The sequence below is a fragment of the Lepisosteus oculatus genome, chromosome 7, assembly GCF_040954835.1.
Source record: "Lepisosteus oculatus isolate fLepOcu1 chromosome 7, fLepOcu1.hap2, whole genome shotgun sequence".
NCBI lineage: Eukaryota > Metazoa > Chordata > Actinopteri > Semionotiformes > Lepisosteidae > Lepisosteus > Lepisosteus oculatus.
Window position 1 is genome coordinate 54,868,552 of NC_090702.1, and position 13,782 is coordinate 54,882,333.

The following is a 13,782-nucleotide window of genomic DNA, read 5'->3' on the forward strand; positions in this document are numbered from 1 at the left end:
ATGGAATTCTTACTGATAGAAAGTCTCTCCATTGTTAAAACAAGTGTAAAAACATGACGTGCAGACAGTGCATCAAGACAGTATACTGTACAAACAAACAGTAGGGTGTACAAGTAAACAAATAAACAGTTTGAATGTAAACAATGCAGACATGTTAACAATGACTGGAGATGTGCAATAAATAAGAAATTGAAATGAGGTAGAGGGTGTAGGTGTGGTCCGAGGGGAATGGCTAAATGTGTTCGCCAGTCGCACTGCTTGTGGGTAGAAGCTATTGAGGAATCTGGTGGTCAGTGTCCCTATGCTCTTGTATCTCTTGCCTGAGGGCAGTGGGGTGGTGACTGTCCTCTGTGTTGGCCAGAATTCTCCCATGGTAAACAATAGGTAGGAAAACTTTAACAGTCCTGCTCATTTCTGGTACAGTAGCTACACCACGGCAATTGTTAGCAAATCCATAAAGTTTAGGTACTATCCTATTCCATATACACTTAACACACACAAGCCTTTTATTATAAAAATGTTAGAATGGAAAATAATAAATTCCTCATCAGAGAAGATGCGAAAGGAGAAGAATCTCTGCAATGCTTTCCAAAAGCCCAGCTTGTGAGAGTGAAAGTCCATTTGCTTGTTAAAATGAAAAAAGGTGGGAATTGCTATGTCTCGTATGAACTAAAACTTGTATAGTGGATGCACGTACAGCAGGTGATGACTGTACTTAATTGCGTTTATCTTGGTTTGTGGTTTCTGTTGAAGTTTGTCAGTTATGTCCTTGATTGCGGTCCAAGTGTCTTTTTTAATGATGGTATAATTGGAATCACAGAACCATGGTAAATCACATCATTCTTATGAAAATACATTCTTAATGCAAACCATAGAAAACCACTGGAAATGTTTAGAATGGCAAAGTCTGTCTGCAGCTGTGAGGGATTGTATCTGAGAAAGATGGACATCAGTCAGCTTGGTCTAAGGATCTACAGACAGATCCAAGGAAATTCTGGAAGGGAAATATACAGTGCGTGGAGCTGAAGAGGGCCCCAGGGACTAAAAAAAATAATTTAGTCGTTTCAAACAACATAAAATATAAAGTCAACATAAAACAGGCAGGAGAACTATTAGGGAACTGTGGTCGTGATATGGTTTGAAATATACTTTCAAATTACACCAGTAAAATTCACATCGTAGGTTTACAACTTCAGGAAAGCTAAACTGTGTTATTGTTTCTTCTTTTAGTGGAGAAACTAAAGCACAGTTTGAGAGACGTTTAATCAGACAGGATCAATGTGGAATCCGTAGAGAATGGATGGCAACAGCTTAAACAGATTTTGCTAAAAGGCACATAACAGCTTCATCCTGAGTGTAAGAATATCAGGTACATAAAATATAAGGAGAAAGCAAGCACTTTATAAAGTCATTAAAAACATCCAGCTAATGGAATGAGTTGCAAGCATAGGTAAAGCGATATAGAGAAAGCCAAGAGAGATGTAGAAAAGTGAATAACCTGAAGGTTAAAATTAGGGGATAAAAGAGAAATGGTTAATGTACTAAATGAAACTTAATACATTACATGAAAATTAGCTGCTTGCAAATGAGCAAGCTACTGTAGATGGAATAAATGGCCACCTCTTCTTTTCTTAATAAATTTACAGTGGGCAGTTACGTCAGTTCCACCCGATCTGGAATCACCAGTTTTCTCTTTGCCTCTGCTCACAGAAGTGACCACTGTACCCACCTGGTGGGGGGGCTGTGGGGGAGTGAGCTCTTCCTGGCTCACCTGTCAGGTCACTTACCTTTTTCCTTAAGAAGTGTTTATTGAATTTTAGACCACTTCTCACTTGTCAGGCTGTAAGGTCTGCTGCAAGTGACGGGAGGTTTGGCTTCAATTGCAAAGGGGTGTGTCCTACATGGACGTCATTTCTAGCCTGCTAGGAGAGCCTGCGCTGAGTAATCCCTGCCTTGCCCATAACAGCTCTTGCCTCTTGGGAAAGCCCCGGTCGCAGTCAGCTAGTGACATAACCCAGGCTTCATTTCCGACGTCTGGATCGCGGAGCTCAGATACTCTTGGGGTGAGAGTCTTGACTGGCTGAACTCAGGAGACCCCTTGATTTGATTTTTATTCAGCATGCACAAGCGCCTGTGTGGTGGGTCTCACTCCCAACAGCACCATGGTAGAAGGAGACTTCAGATGGTTTTTTAAATGTCACAGCTGCCCTGGGATTCACAAGCAGGCAATGCAAGATACACCCAATACTTAGCAAACTCCGTGTTTTTTTATCTTCATATTCTGGCTGAGCCCTTGATATTGTTTTTGAAACAGTTAAAAACGCAAACACTAATTATTTTAACACATTTTTCCAGCATGCTTTATTTATTTCCCACTCTTTTTGCACGTTATTACATGGAAAATGTATGGTTATAACAAGTGTAATATATTATTTAGGACCCAGATGAAAATTTCATCAATTACCTGTGCAGAAAATAATTTTAAATTGTTTTCTGCCGAATGCCTTCTCCCGAGTTAGCATATGTCAAGAGAAGAACTGAATGCAACTGATTTTTGTAACAATCAGCAAATGATTGTTGATTCTATGTAATAGATGTGATATTGGCCTTAGAGAGGAGAATTTAAAAACACAAAGCCAGGTGTTCCTGCTTTTTCAGGAAAGAACAGTCAAATGTATTTAGGAAACCTTAAGATGCACACAGCCCAATGAAACGGGAACAAAATACGTTATAGAATTATATTATAATTATAATTATAGAATGTTATGGATAGGAGTATGTCTCAATTAGAATAATACTGCAAGGAGCACAATCATAATTGTCTTTAAATAAAAAAAAGAAAGTGCCTGAACGTCAATTGGGACCTTGTTTTAATGATCAGACGAAATGAAAATGGAGCCTTTTGAGCACGCTTATCCGAGTTATGTTTGCTAAGGCTCGTGTTGAGAAAACGCTCATAACCACTGTGAAATATGAAAAGGAGGTCTGATCGTGTTTCGGGGCAGCTTTGCGTCTCGGCCTCCTGGCGCCCCTTGTAAAGACAGGGTCGGCCGTGAAGTCCAGTGCTTTCCTGCGCGGTTTAGCCAGACACCTACTGTAGCTTCCTCTGCCAGGGAGCTCTGGCCTGGTGGGAGGAATGGCCGTTCCAGCGCGAGAGGGAGGCAAACGCCCATTTGACAAAGAAGTGGTTAACTGCACACAAAATAAATGTTCTCGACTGGGCCTTTCCCTCACCAGACCTCGAGCCAGTCCAGCATTTGTGGTTGGAAATTGCAAAAGCAGTTCACAAATTGAAACCAAGTGGTCTAAAGGACCTGGAGCGGCTCTCTCTGGAGAAATGGAAAAATATCCCCCCTCAGAAGTGCCAGAACCCCGTGGCACACTACAGTCGGTGTCTTGTCAGTGTGATCCATATCAGAGGGGCGTTTACAAAAAAACTGACCACGGGGATGCAAGTAAACGTGACCTTTGTGTTTCTGGGCTTTAATTATTTATGGCCGTGGTCTGTGCGTTGCTATTAAGATTAAGTATGACATCTTTTGATTTTTTTTCAGCAGGGTACATGAACAAATCCGTAAAACTTCCTGTTATACAATGTCTTTTGTTCTTTTCTCGCTGGGGGCAAGGTAAATGTGGGGAGCCTGTATGAACACCACCGAAAATTAGAGGACTATGTGAAAACATCTAGTTATCTGGCCCGTATGAAATTTCACTTTTATTTTTTGCACCCAGCTTGGCCATTTTCTTAGTATGTATTCGCAGTATGATTATGTGTGGCCAGAAACACACCCACAATTCCCAACTAACGTGTTAAAAAGGTCCAGCACTGTGGCATACTTGTGCATTTGCAGCGATTCACTAACGCTGTGGTTCTGTTTTGTGAATGTGCCTGTGTGCATTTGTGCTGAATGTGGCCTGTTGTACGTTCCCTCACAGCTTTCAGGATGAAGATCTTTACGTTGTCTCAGTTTCTGTTAAAGCAGAACAGTTCTGCTGTAATGGGTAAATGACAGGTGTGCTTCCGTTCATGTTCATTCAAACATATAGGGCAAAAGTTGCACATTGGTTTCTTCTGGAACTTTAATTCCGTTTAGAATGATTCTTTGAACTTAAGGCACTGTAGACCCTGGAAGGCCATCAGAAGGGAGGCCCTGGCAAAGGGCAAAGTTCTTGTCAAAGCTCTAGAGGCATGACACTCAGCTTTCCATGTCCAATCACAGAAGCACACATGGATTTTCTAGTCGAGAAAAGCTAGTAAAATGTTGAGTTAATGAGACCCATACATGGTGCAAGGGTGACTAAGCTGTGAAGGCATTTCCAAGGTTCCTCGGTTAATGCTCTGTTTGTGGTTTGTGACTTGCTGTGTGTTCCTCAGTCAAGCAAGTGATATTTTCTTGGACCCAGTAGATAAGAATGGTGCCACATTTGTCACTTCAAAGAATCCTCCTCTCTGCCAAGGCATGGCTTCATAGGAAACTTGTTTTATTTCTCTTTTTTATTGTTTGAAAATGTTACGAGAAGGTTCTCTCAGGAAACAAAAGAAAAAAAAGGCTGATATGCTTTTTTTCCGGCATTGTTGGGTGTTTTTTATTACTCTTTTTTTTGGAGCTTTCTCTCACATGCAGACTGCAGTACAGGCCTAGAGTTTCTATGGATTTCTGGCAGCTCCATTTTAAATCTTGTTTTGATACACCTGACGCTGCAGATTGTGTCTGTCCTTCTTCTTTCATGGAATTGCAGGGGGCTAGAAAATGAACACATTGGGCATTATTTTGCTAGGCAGTCTTGACTGCAAGGAGTCTGCAAGGAGTGTTACTGTTGGCAGCGCATAGTGAGGGTAAGATGGGTGGGACCCAGTGTCAAGTCAAAGCCAAGGGATGTGAATTTCCTTCACCATCAGCTACCTTCCCTTTCTCCCTCCGTTGGCTGACAGAGGGAGCTCAGAGGTGAGGAGACACTTACTGGACCTTTCTGTGTACATTCTGCTTGTGCCAACCACGGCCTGGGATCACATAGTGTTTTCTCTATCCATCATCTCTGTTTGTTTTATTGATTATTTATCATTGTTAAGTTCATTTTTACAGCGGCACCCGTGTACTGTAAGATTCTGGACTTGTTGAGGGGCGCGCAACGTGCTCATGGTGCAGGTGTGTGTGGGTGTAGTGATCAAGCCGCTGGGTATTTGCTAGATGTCTGCAATTTAGGGAGCCATGGCAGACTTCAGTCTTCAGGAGTGCACTGTTTCTTGCCTCACGCATGGCCTGGAGGTTCAGTTCATTTCTCTGCACAGCGCTCTTACCCAGTAAAACAGCTATAGCACCCTGCAACTCTCAACTGGCAGCCCACTGAAGCTCAGCAGGTGTGAGCCTGGATGGGAGACTCCTGGGAAAGGTTGCAGCTGGAAGAGGTGTGAGTGGGGCCAGCAGGGGGCGCTCACCCTGCGGTCTCTGTGGGTCCTAATGCCCCAGTATAGTGACGGGGACACTATACGGTGAAAAATGACTCTCCTTGGTCATTAAAAATCCCAAGGCAGGGAGTAGGGGTGTAACCCCGGTGTCCTGGCTAAAGTCCCCCCTGGCCTTTCATTCCTAATCATGGCCTCCTAATAATCCCCATCTCTGAACTGGCTTCATCTCTTTGTTCTCCTCCCCACTGAGAGCTGGTGTGTGGGGAGTGTACTGGTGCACTCTGCTCTCCTCCCCACTGAGAGCTGGTGTGTGGGGAGTGTACTGGTGCACTCTGCTCTCCTCCCCACTGAGAGCTGGTGTGTGGGGAGTGTACTGGTGCACTCTACTCTCCTCCCCACTGAGAGCTGGTGTGTGGGGAGTGTACTGGTGCACTCTGCTCTCCTCACCACTGAGAGCTGGTGTGTGGGGAGTGTACTGGCGCACTCTGGCTGCTGTCACATCACCCAGGTGGGGCTGCACACTGGTGGTGGTGGAGGGGATCCCCATGACCTGTAAAGTTCTTTATTATTATTAATTGTTGTTATTCTTGTAAACTGTGAGACACCAGGTTCAGCTCTCTGATTGATTAGAGGGCAGCCTTGGCATGTGTCCATTGAAACTGTTCGATATTTTATTTGTTCTAAACTACAGAACATTTTTTATTGAACGTGTTTGCTTCAGCTGGGTGGTCCTGACCGTATTAGTTACGTATTACGTATTAGGGTGGTCCTGACCGTATTAGTTATGCCAAGTGATAGTTTTTCTGTATTGTGTGCAGATGTGTTTTTTCATGTGTGTCTTACCCTTTTCACATTTGCTTGCTCCCTAGGGTCTGGGAGTTAGACGGATCTCAGAGTGCCTCGTTTCTGCTTCGCTCGCCCGGGATGAGTGTCTGCTGGCACCCAGAAGAGGCTTTTAAGGTGGGCACAATTAACAAGTGTGCAATGAACAAGCCACGTTATCTCTCTTGCACGTTTGGTGTGGTTTTTAAATGCAGTGTAAGGATCATGTTATATAATGAACAAGACGTTGGGGAAAAATAATTTTGAAAAGTCTTTGGTTACAGTGACCTATGGGGTGTATATCTATACATACAAAGTAAAATAAACTATTAAAAACAATTAATAGGTTTAAAAGGAACAAGTAATAGGTTTATTCCATGCTGAAAAAAAGAAGAAAGAAAACACAACGTTTCGGCCGTGGAGCCTTCTTCAGGTGTGAGAGAGACAGGGCAGTAGGCAAAGGTAAAGTAGCGGGAGAACAAAAGCTGGGAGAGAGGAGGAGCGAGGGGCGGGAGCAGGGGACAGACAGAGAGGCCAATCAAGAGGCTCCATTTAGAGCCATTTATACGCCTCCCCTGGAGCAGCTGGGGTTAAGGGCCTTGCTCAGGGGCCCAACGGAGTAGGATTCCTCCACCGGCCACAGCATATGAACCGGCAACCTTCCAGCCACAGGCGCAGATCCTGAGCCACAGAGCCACTGAACCGCCCTACAAGAAAAGAGGGAATATTGTAATTGGTTTCCTAACATTTACTATTCAGGCACGTGTATATACATACAGTATAATGTGCGTATAACCCATGACAAAACAATAAATAGAAGCAGTGTCTCCAGGTCCTTTCAGACTGTGGTCTCACTATTAAATGCACTTCACTGCCTCAAAGGAGAACTCAGCTTGAATGTTGGGGCGTAACAATTCATCATCATAGTCATGGGAAGCATCACTGTCTCCAAAAAGCAGAATTTTTAGTGTTAGATTGTTCTTCACACTCTTTCTTTCATTTCTGGAACAAAAAAAACCACAGCCTACCTAGTTTGCTGGATTTTGGTGCCTTGCAAAACAACGTAAGTGCAGATCTGTGGAATGTATAAATTTAGTTTCCTTAATTACGGGTGACCTATATACGAAATGATTAATATCGAGGCAGCTTGTAAGGGGGACCCTCTGTATCCGCTGTTTGTGTATAACCCAATCAGACCTGTGCCTTCCCATGCCACAGTTGTCTTGCCCAGCTGCTGTGTAACAGAAAAGAGAAGGCATGTTTTTACCCCGTTAAGTGAACCACTGGCCTTCTCAACACCTGTATCTGTTTTCAGTACACTTCCACATCTTTTAAATGATAACTTAGCTTGCAGACAACAGGTGCAGTCCTATGGCGAGTGCTGTTTTCTTGCCGGGACTGTGACAAACGAGCTCTGCCATTTTCAGGTTCTGGTCCTTTGTTTTTGTCTGTCAGCTGGTACTGTCTGTTGATCTCTGGTGATGTACTTTGAGTAGCGCTTTCTTACATAACAGTTCTTCATATTGTAAACAACGGCCGCTAATTATGGCAATGAGAAACCCATGTAATAAGAATGGTTGTAGAATAGAGGAGGCCAGTCGGCTCGTTCAGAGATCTTGGCCACTTCTCAAAGGAGAGGCCAGTGTGGTGCAGAAGTCTCTGAGAGAGAGCTTTCAGTGAAGGTTTTTACAGAAGAACAAGCTGCCCCCACCTCACCCTGTTGCGGTGGATATTACAAGCTTCAGAGTTGATGTGGATGCCTGTGATAATTGTGTGGTTTACTCACTGACTGATTGCCTCAGCGAGCAGCAGGAATACCTCCAGCAGTGACCCGGAGGCTTTGCATCAAGATCTGGATACCCTGGTGAGACAGTTCGGAAATAAGATGCACATTTTGTAAAAAGGCAGAAATTGAATAGATAAGTATTTATTTTAAAAGTGTAGTTTCCAGAATATTTCAGCTTGGTCACTTGAGTCAGATGTTGGATTTGTTTTAGGACAGATTTAAAAACATCAACTTCTGCATTTCTGTCAGCGTGACTTGGGAGTTTGGGGGATTTCATCCATATCAGGTATATTCTGAATGATTATTAATTTTTCAAGGAAACAGTCATCATGGCTTACGTTGTAATCTTCTTGGGGAATCCAAAAATACTTTTGAAAGGGCAGAAACTACTGAACTGTGGAAAAGAAAATGCAAAATTTATTGTTCTACATTTTGCTTATTTTTGGAATCCAAGCTGCTTTTCTTTCTCTGCAAATTCAGCACATTCAAACTGTGATTAATGGAGCAGAAATCTCAGTCAAAAGGCAAGAAAATGGTATAAAATGTATCTTCTACTTTAAAAATTATTTTGGGGGTGTATCAGAACACTTAATGTAGCCAAAATACTATTTTTTTTACATTTGCATGTCGTGATTATACAATTAAAAATTGAACTTGTTACAGATTTCTGAAGTCATGTTGAAGTTCAGGAATGTGAACAATATAGTGCAAGTATCACTTATAAATCATCTCTGCTGCACAGCTGCTTTTGCTATGAAATCAGTCAACCAATTAATCAATCAATCAAACTGTCTTTCCAGCCCAGGCACTGTGGCTTTCACTTACATCTGTTTTATGTAGGACCAAGGAAAATGTGTAAGTTTTCAACTCTTTCTTAACCTCTTAAGTGCAGTGCCCGAGCAGAAGAAAACGAGCACCCTAAAGATAGCGACACTCTGTAACCAACGCTGCCTTGCGTGTTGAAGGGGATAATGGCGATTGTGAGCCCTAGAAACATCGGATCTATGTTTATAATAACATCACGCAGTTGGGTGCGCTGTGAGATCTCGTTCTTGAGGTCACAAAGCTCGTCACTTTCAACATGTCCTCACAAAGAGGTTCATTGCACAAGCTCTTCATCCGTCAAATGGCTGTGTGCCCATCATCTTCATCACCCCATTTAATGACTGAGACGGGGTGCTCCCAGGGACCCAAACGGAAGGGGTGCAGTGACAAAGGGACTGCCAGCAGGGGGACTGCAAAACACATTCTCAGTTCCCCTTTGATCGACGATTGCTCATTGTGTAATTGAACAGAAACTGGGTATAGCCCCATGGGGCTGTGTTGTTTGTTAGTGTGGCTTACGGTAATGCTGGTAGACCAGGGAAGACTACTTGTGGAAGCAGGTGCCACATTGTGTAGAGCAGGTTGCTCTTGTCTTGAGTTTTTTGAGGCAGGGTACAGCTTACCTGTCCTGGCCGGTGGAAGGGGAGCTCTTAAATTTATTTAGAACTTGTAGAGCCAACAAGGAACCTCCTTGTGCAAAGCTCCCCAGAAGACAGCCGTAAAGCGGGAATCTTCCACCATGGTGCTAGGGTGAGCTGGAAAAGACCCCTGTCAGAGCTTGTCAGGGCTTTGCAGAAACAGCAGGCAGGAGAGAGTCAGATCATCACACGCCGGACCACCCTGGCTTTCAAAGGCATGTGACTAGGTAAAGAGCACTATTGACTGGAGCACATGTAAAGGATTGATTTTTCTGAATGGCTGAAACACCTCGCCATCCTGTAGAGTTCTGGAGGGCAGCAGTCTCATCAGATGGATCGAGATTTTAGCAGCTCAACTCGGTGTGTCAGCCAGTGCCTAATTTATAACTCATGGGCTGCTAGGGCTGATTGTAAACAAGAAAAGAGCAGATGGACTGGGGACAGCAGAAGTGCTGGAGCACTTGATTGTGATGACATGAGCATGTCATGAATGTAACACATTTTCAAGCCACCACTTTTGATAAAAACTTAAATGTTTTTGAATGACTAATTCCAGAAATCACCATTCTATACCATGGGTCATGCTCTAGTTTTGAAACATTTCCGTTCTGGTGGACCTGTCATGGGTAGGGTTTCAGAATCTGCATGTGTTCATGATCTCCCACTAGGCTCCTCTGTATAAGTAACGGGCCAAGTACGGTAACTTCTTACAGAAATGACGTCACCCCCTTGAAACCTAGACTATGCATGATTCTGCCTCAGAAGAAGAGTCAGTGTCTTGGCTCAGAGCACTTGGCAGCTGTGTGGAGTGTTGCGAGTGCAGCTCTGAGCCTGCGGGTGTCCAGGATTGAGTAGCGGCAAGGGCAGAGAAGGGCTACATGTGTTACATGTGTAAACTATATGTAACTTTGCTGACATAATTCATTTTAGTTGAGTGATATAACCCTCGTCTTTTTCATTAATTCAGAAAACCATGACTCAAACTTAAACATTTTTGGTTGAAAGAGAGGTAAGAGCAGGTTGTAACATGATCAAGGAGCCTCATCTAGCATTAGCCAGATTTTAGGAGCACTGTACTATGTTCTCAAGTATTTTTCTTTTCCAGGACACACCATGGATAGGACACCCGTCCATCGCAGGGTAGATAGAAACACACACTCACCCCAGGGCCAGTTTTTCCAGAAGCCATTTAACCTACCAGTATGTCTTTGGACAGTGGGAGGAAACCAGAGCACCTGGAGGAAACCCACCCAAACATGGGGAGAATGTACAACCCCCCCCCCCCCAAGACAGCACCCCAGGTCTGGAATTGAACCCAGGGCCCCAGCGCTGTGAGGCCTCCAATGTGCTCGCTGTGGATTGAGCGTGGTCTACAGGCTCTTCCCAGAGAACCTTCTGCTTGCACCTCGAGCAGAGCAGGTCACGGTGCCCGTTTCTTTTCTGGCAGTGTGCGCAGGGTATCGGCAGTGCAGCAAATCACGAGGCTCTGCTCTGGCTGCATCGTTTTACACCTCAAGTCAGTTTTGCGAAGTATTTTTAAATCGCCAAGGCGCATGTTCAATGTTCTGTGTCGCGAGGAGGCACCCATGCTGTGCTCTGAGGTCCAGGTGAGCAGACAGTCTAACATTGGGAGTCACATTAAGCAGAGGTGTCGGTGTGGAGAAGGGGAGACAGGGAACTCCCACCGTGCTGTCTGCAGAGTCCATCGCCTGTGTCGTGTTGCAGAGTGTTGGAACAAAAGATCTCATTTCTCATCCATTGCTGCTGTACAGAACTGCCACACAGACAATGCGGTGTCTCCACGAGGCAACACTGCAGAAGAGGAAAAAAGGCACTGAGCACCAGAACGGCGAATAGGCCGCTGACGAGAGGCGGCTATCTACGCCACCATGCTCGAACACTTGTGCGTTTTTTTGCTCTGAAGACACAGGGCCACTGGTAGTTGTACTAGATAAGATCAACCCTTCAGCCCAGGCATTAAGTCGCAATGAAACCATACCCCAAATTGGACAATATACAGCAGCCTGTCAGACCTCACTTGCGTGTCCTGGGGAGGCACAGTACCAGGTGGAAACTCCATGCAAACGTTGGAGAAACATGCAAACTCCACACAGACAGCCGCTGTAGCCCGGAGTTAAACTGGAGCTGTGAGGAAGCAGTGGTCACCGCCACGCCACCCCCACTGCCCTTCAGTGCGGAACAAGGACAATTAAGAGACACCAGATAACCCAGCCAGCATGTCTTTGGAAGGTGGGAGGAAACCAGAGCGCCTTGTTAAAACCAACATGAACACATGGATAACATGCAAATCCCACACAGACAGGAGCCCCAGAATTGACCCCAGGATCCAGGAGCTGTGAGGCCGCGGGGCTCGGAGACAGCGGTGGCTGCAGCGGAGCCCCATGTGAACTGTCGAATATGTGGACGCATCTAGACAGGGGAATGAAGCAAACATGTCTGCTGCCCGCCGATTCAGAGCAGCTGAAGAGCACACTTCTCTTGAAAGGCTTTTTCAGAAGCTGAATGATACCGTGCCAAATAGCAACCACACTTAATTGTGCTTGGTAATGCCACTAATAGCCATCCATCTGTTGTCTAACCATCCATCCGTTTTCTAACTACTTCTTCTAATTCAGGTTAGCCGGGAGCTTGTGCCTATCCCAGCAGGCAACAGGCACAAGGCAGGACGCACCCCGGACGGGGCACCAGTCCAGCGCGGGGCACACACACTCTCACGCCAGAGACAGTTTTCCCAGAAGCCAGTGAACCTACCAGTACTTCTGTGGACTGGGAAACCAGAGCACCTGGTGGTATACAGGGAGAACATACAGACTCCACACAGACAGCACCTCAGGTCCAGAATTGAACTCAAAGCCCCCAGTGCTGAGTGCTGACCCACGCACTACCATCCCGCCCTAAAAGCTAGCCCTGGTTTATGAATTTGTACTGTTCTTCCAGTAGAATACAAATTGTAGTGTCATTATCCCTCTTGGTTCTGCCTGCGCAGTGTATAAACCTGACAGAGTTCTGTGGTGAAGTTTCTCAGGCACTTCAGAGCAAAACCAGTTAGTTTGCGTGTTTTCTTCCACACATCTGCCTTTTGGGCAGCTCCTGGAATGCAGAAACATTTGAAGGTCCCTTTGGATACTTGCTATACTCTTCTCCTTGAATTGCAGAATTTTTTTAAAACTCTGTTTATCCTGTCATGCTCATGTCTTGTCGGGGGGTTAATGTAGTTAACTGGAATATGAGAAAGATCAGTCAGTGTTTTGTCACTAGTGCTGAAAGCAGAAGGGTTGTTAAGTGGAGGACCTCAGTGTAACAGGTGACATTGATAATCCAGAATGAAAGGGAACACTACTTCAGCGAGCAAGCAGCATGCATAAAACACTTATTCAACTTCTTAAATCTTGAATTACTTGATTATTGGACTAAATACTTATTACTGAAATTCTGGAAGCATTACTAGGAATTTCAAGTCAGATGTCATTGGGGGGTTAAGTGTAAGGCACTGGTATCCTTTAGAAACCTCTTAACACTTCGTATGGATGACCAATTTCATCAATACTGGAACTACTAGTGGAACTGCAGCCCTTTCCTGGTATTTTGAAAACAGTCCATAATTATTCAATTATCACTTCATTTGTTTTTAAAAAGAAAGTTAAGGACAAGTCAAAACATTGTGCCCAGTTAATTCAGCGTTTTGGAGGTTTCTGCCCACCTCCTTCGTCTCGCTGTCTTTGTTCACCCGACTGAGAAGATCTTGGTTCTGTTGGCGCAGGTGCTTCAGGGAGACCTGGAAGACATGCTGAGGGGCAGCCCCGCGAAACCCCTCTGCTAGTGCTGTTATTTAAATCATAAGAGCTATTGGATGTAGTGGTGATTCTTGGAGTCCGCTGAATGTTGTTGACGTGACCTGGATAGTGACAGAACAAACAGTCCCCAAAAGCACGCTGTTAAGGGATTATGAGTGCCTGGAGAGGTTTTGTGTCTGACAGGCCCTTCTGCGCGTGACTGCCTTCCGTCTCTCCTCTTTGCAGTTGATGGTGGCAGAAAAGAGCGGGGTGGTGCGCTTTTATGACCTGGTTACCCAGCAGGCCATCCTCTCCCTGGACAGTGGGCAGACTCCTCTGATGTCAGCGGACTGGTGCCTCGCCAACACCATTAAAGTTGGAGCGGTGGCAGGAAATGACTGGGCTGTCTGGGACATCACCCGGTCCAGGTAACTCATCCGTTACTCAGGCATTGACATGAACAGTGGGACGTGAAGTAATTAAGGGTGTTTTTTTCTGTGCTTTGTATTT

General features: G+C 44.9%; 1 protein-coding gene across 2 annotated transcripts in view; it reads left to right on the plus strand.

Annotated features, from left to right (window-relative positions):
- nup37 (nucleoporin 37) overlaps nucleotides 1–13,782 on the plus strand; it is a 39,395-nt gene that overhangs the window by 22,992 nt on the left and 2,621 nt on the right. For both annotated transcript variants that reach the window (XM_069192811.1, XM_069192810.1), the window contains 2 exons: nucleotides 6,277–6,367; nucleotides 13,519–13,700. In XM_069192811.1, the coding sequence (XP_069048912.1) occupies nucleotides 6,277–6,367; nucleotides 13,519–13,700 (273 nt within the window). The remainder of the gene's footprint in view (nucleotides 1–6,276; nucleotides 6,368–13,518; nucleotides 13,701–13,782) is intronic.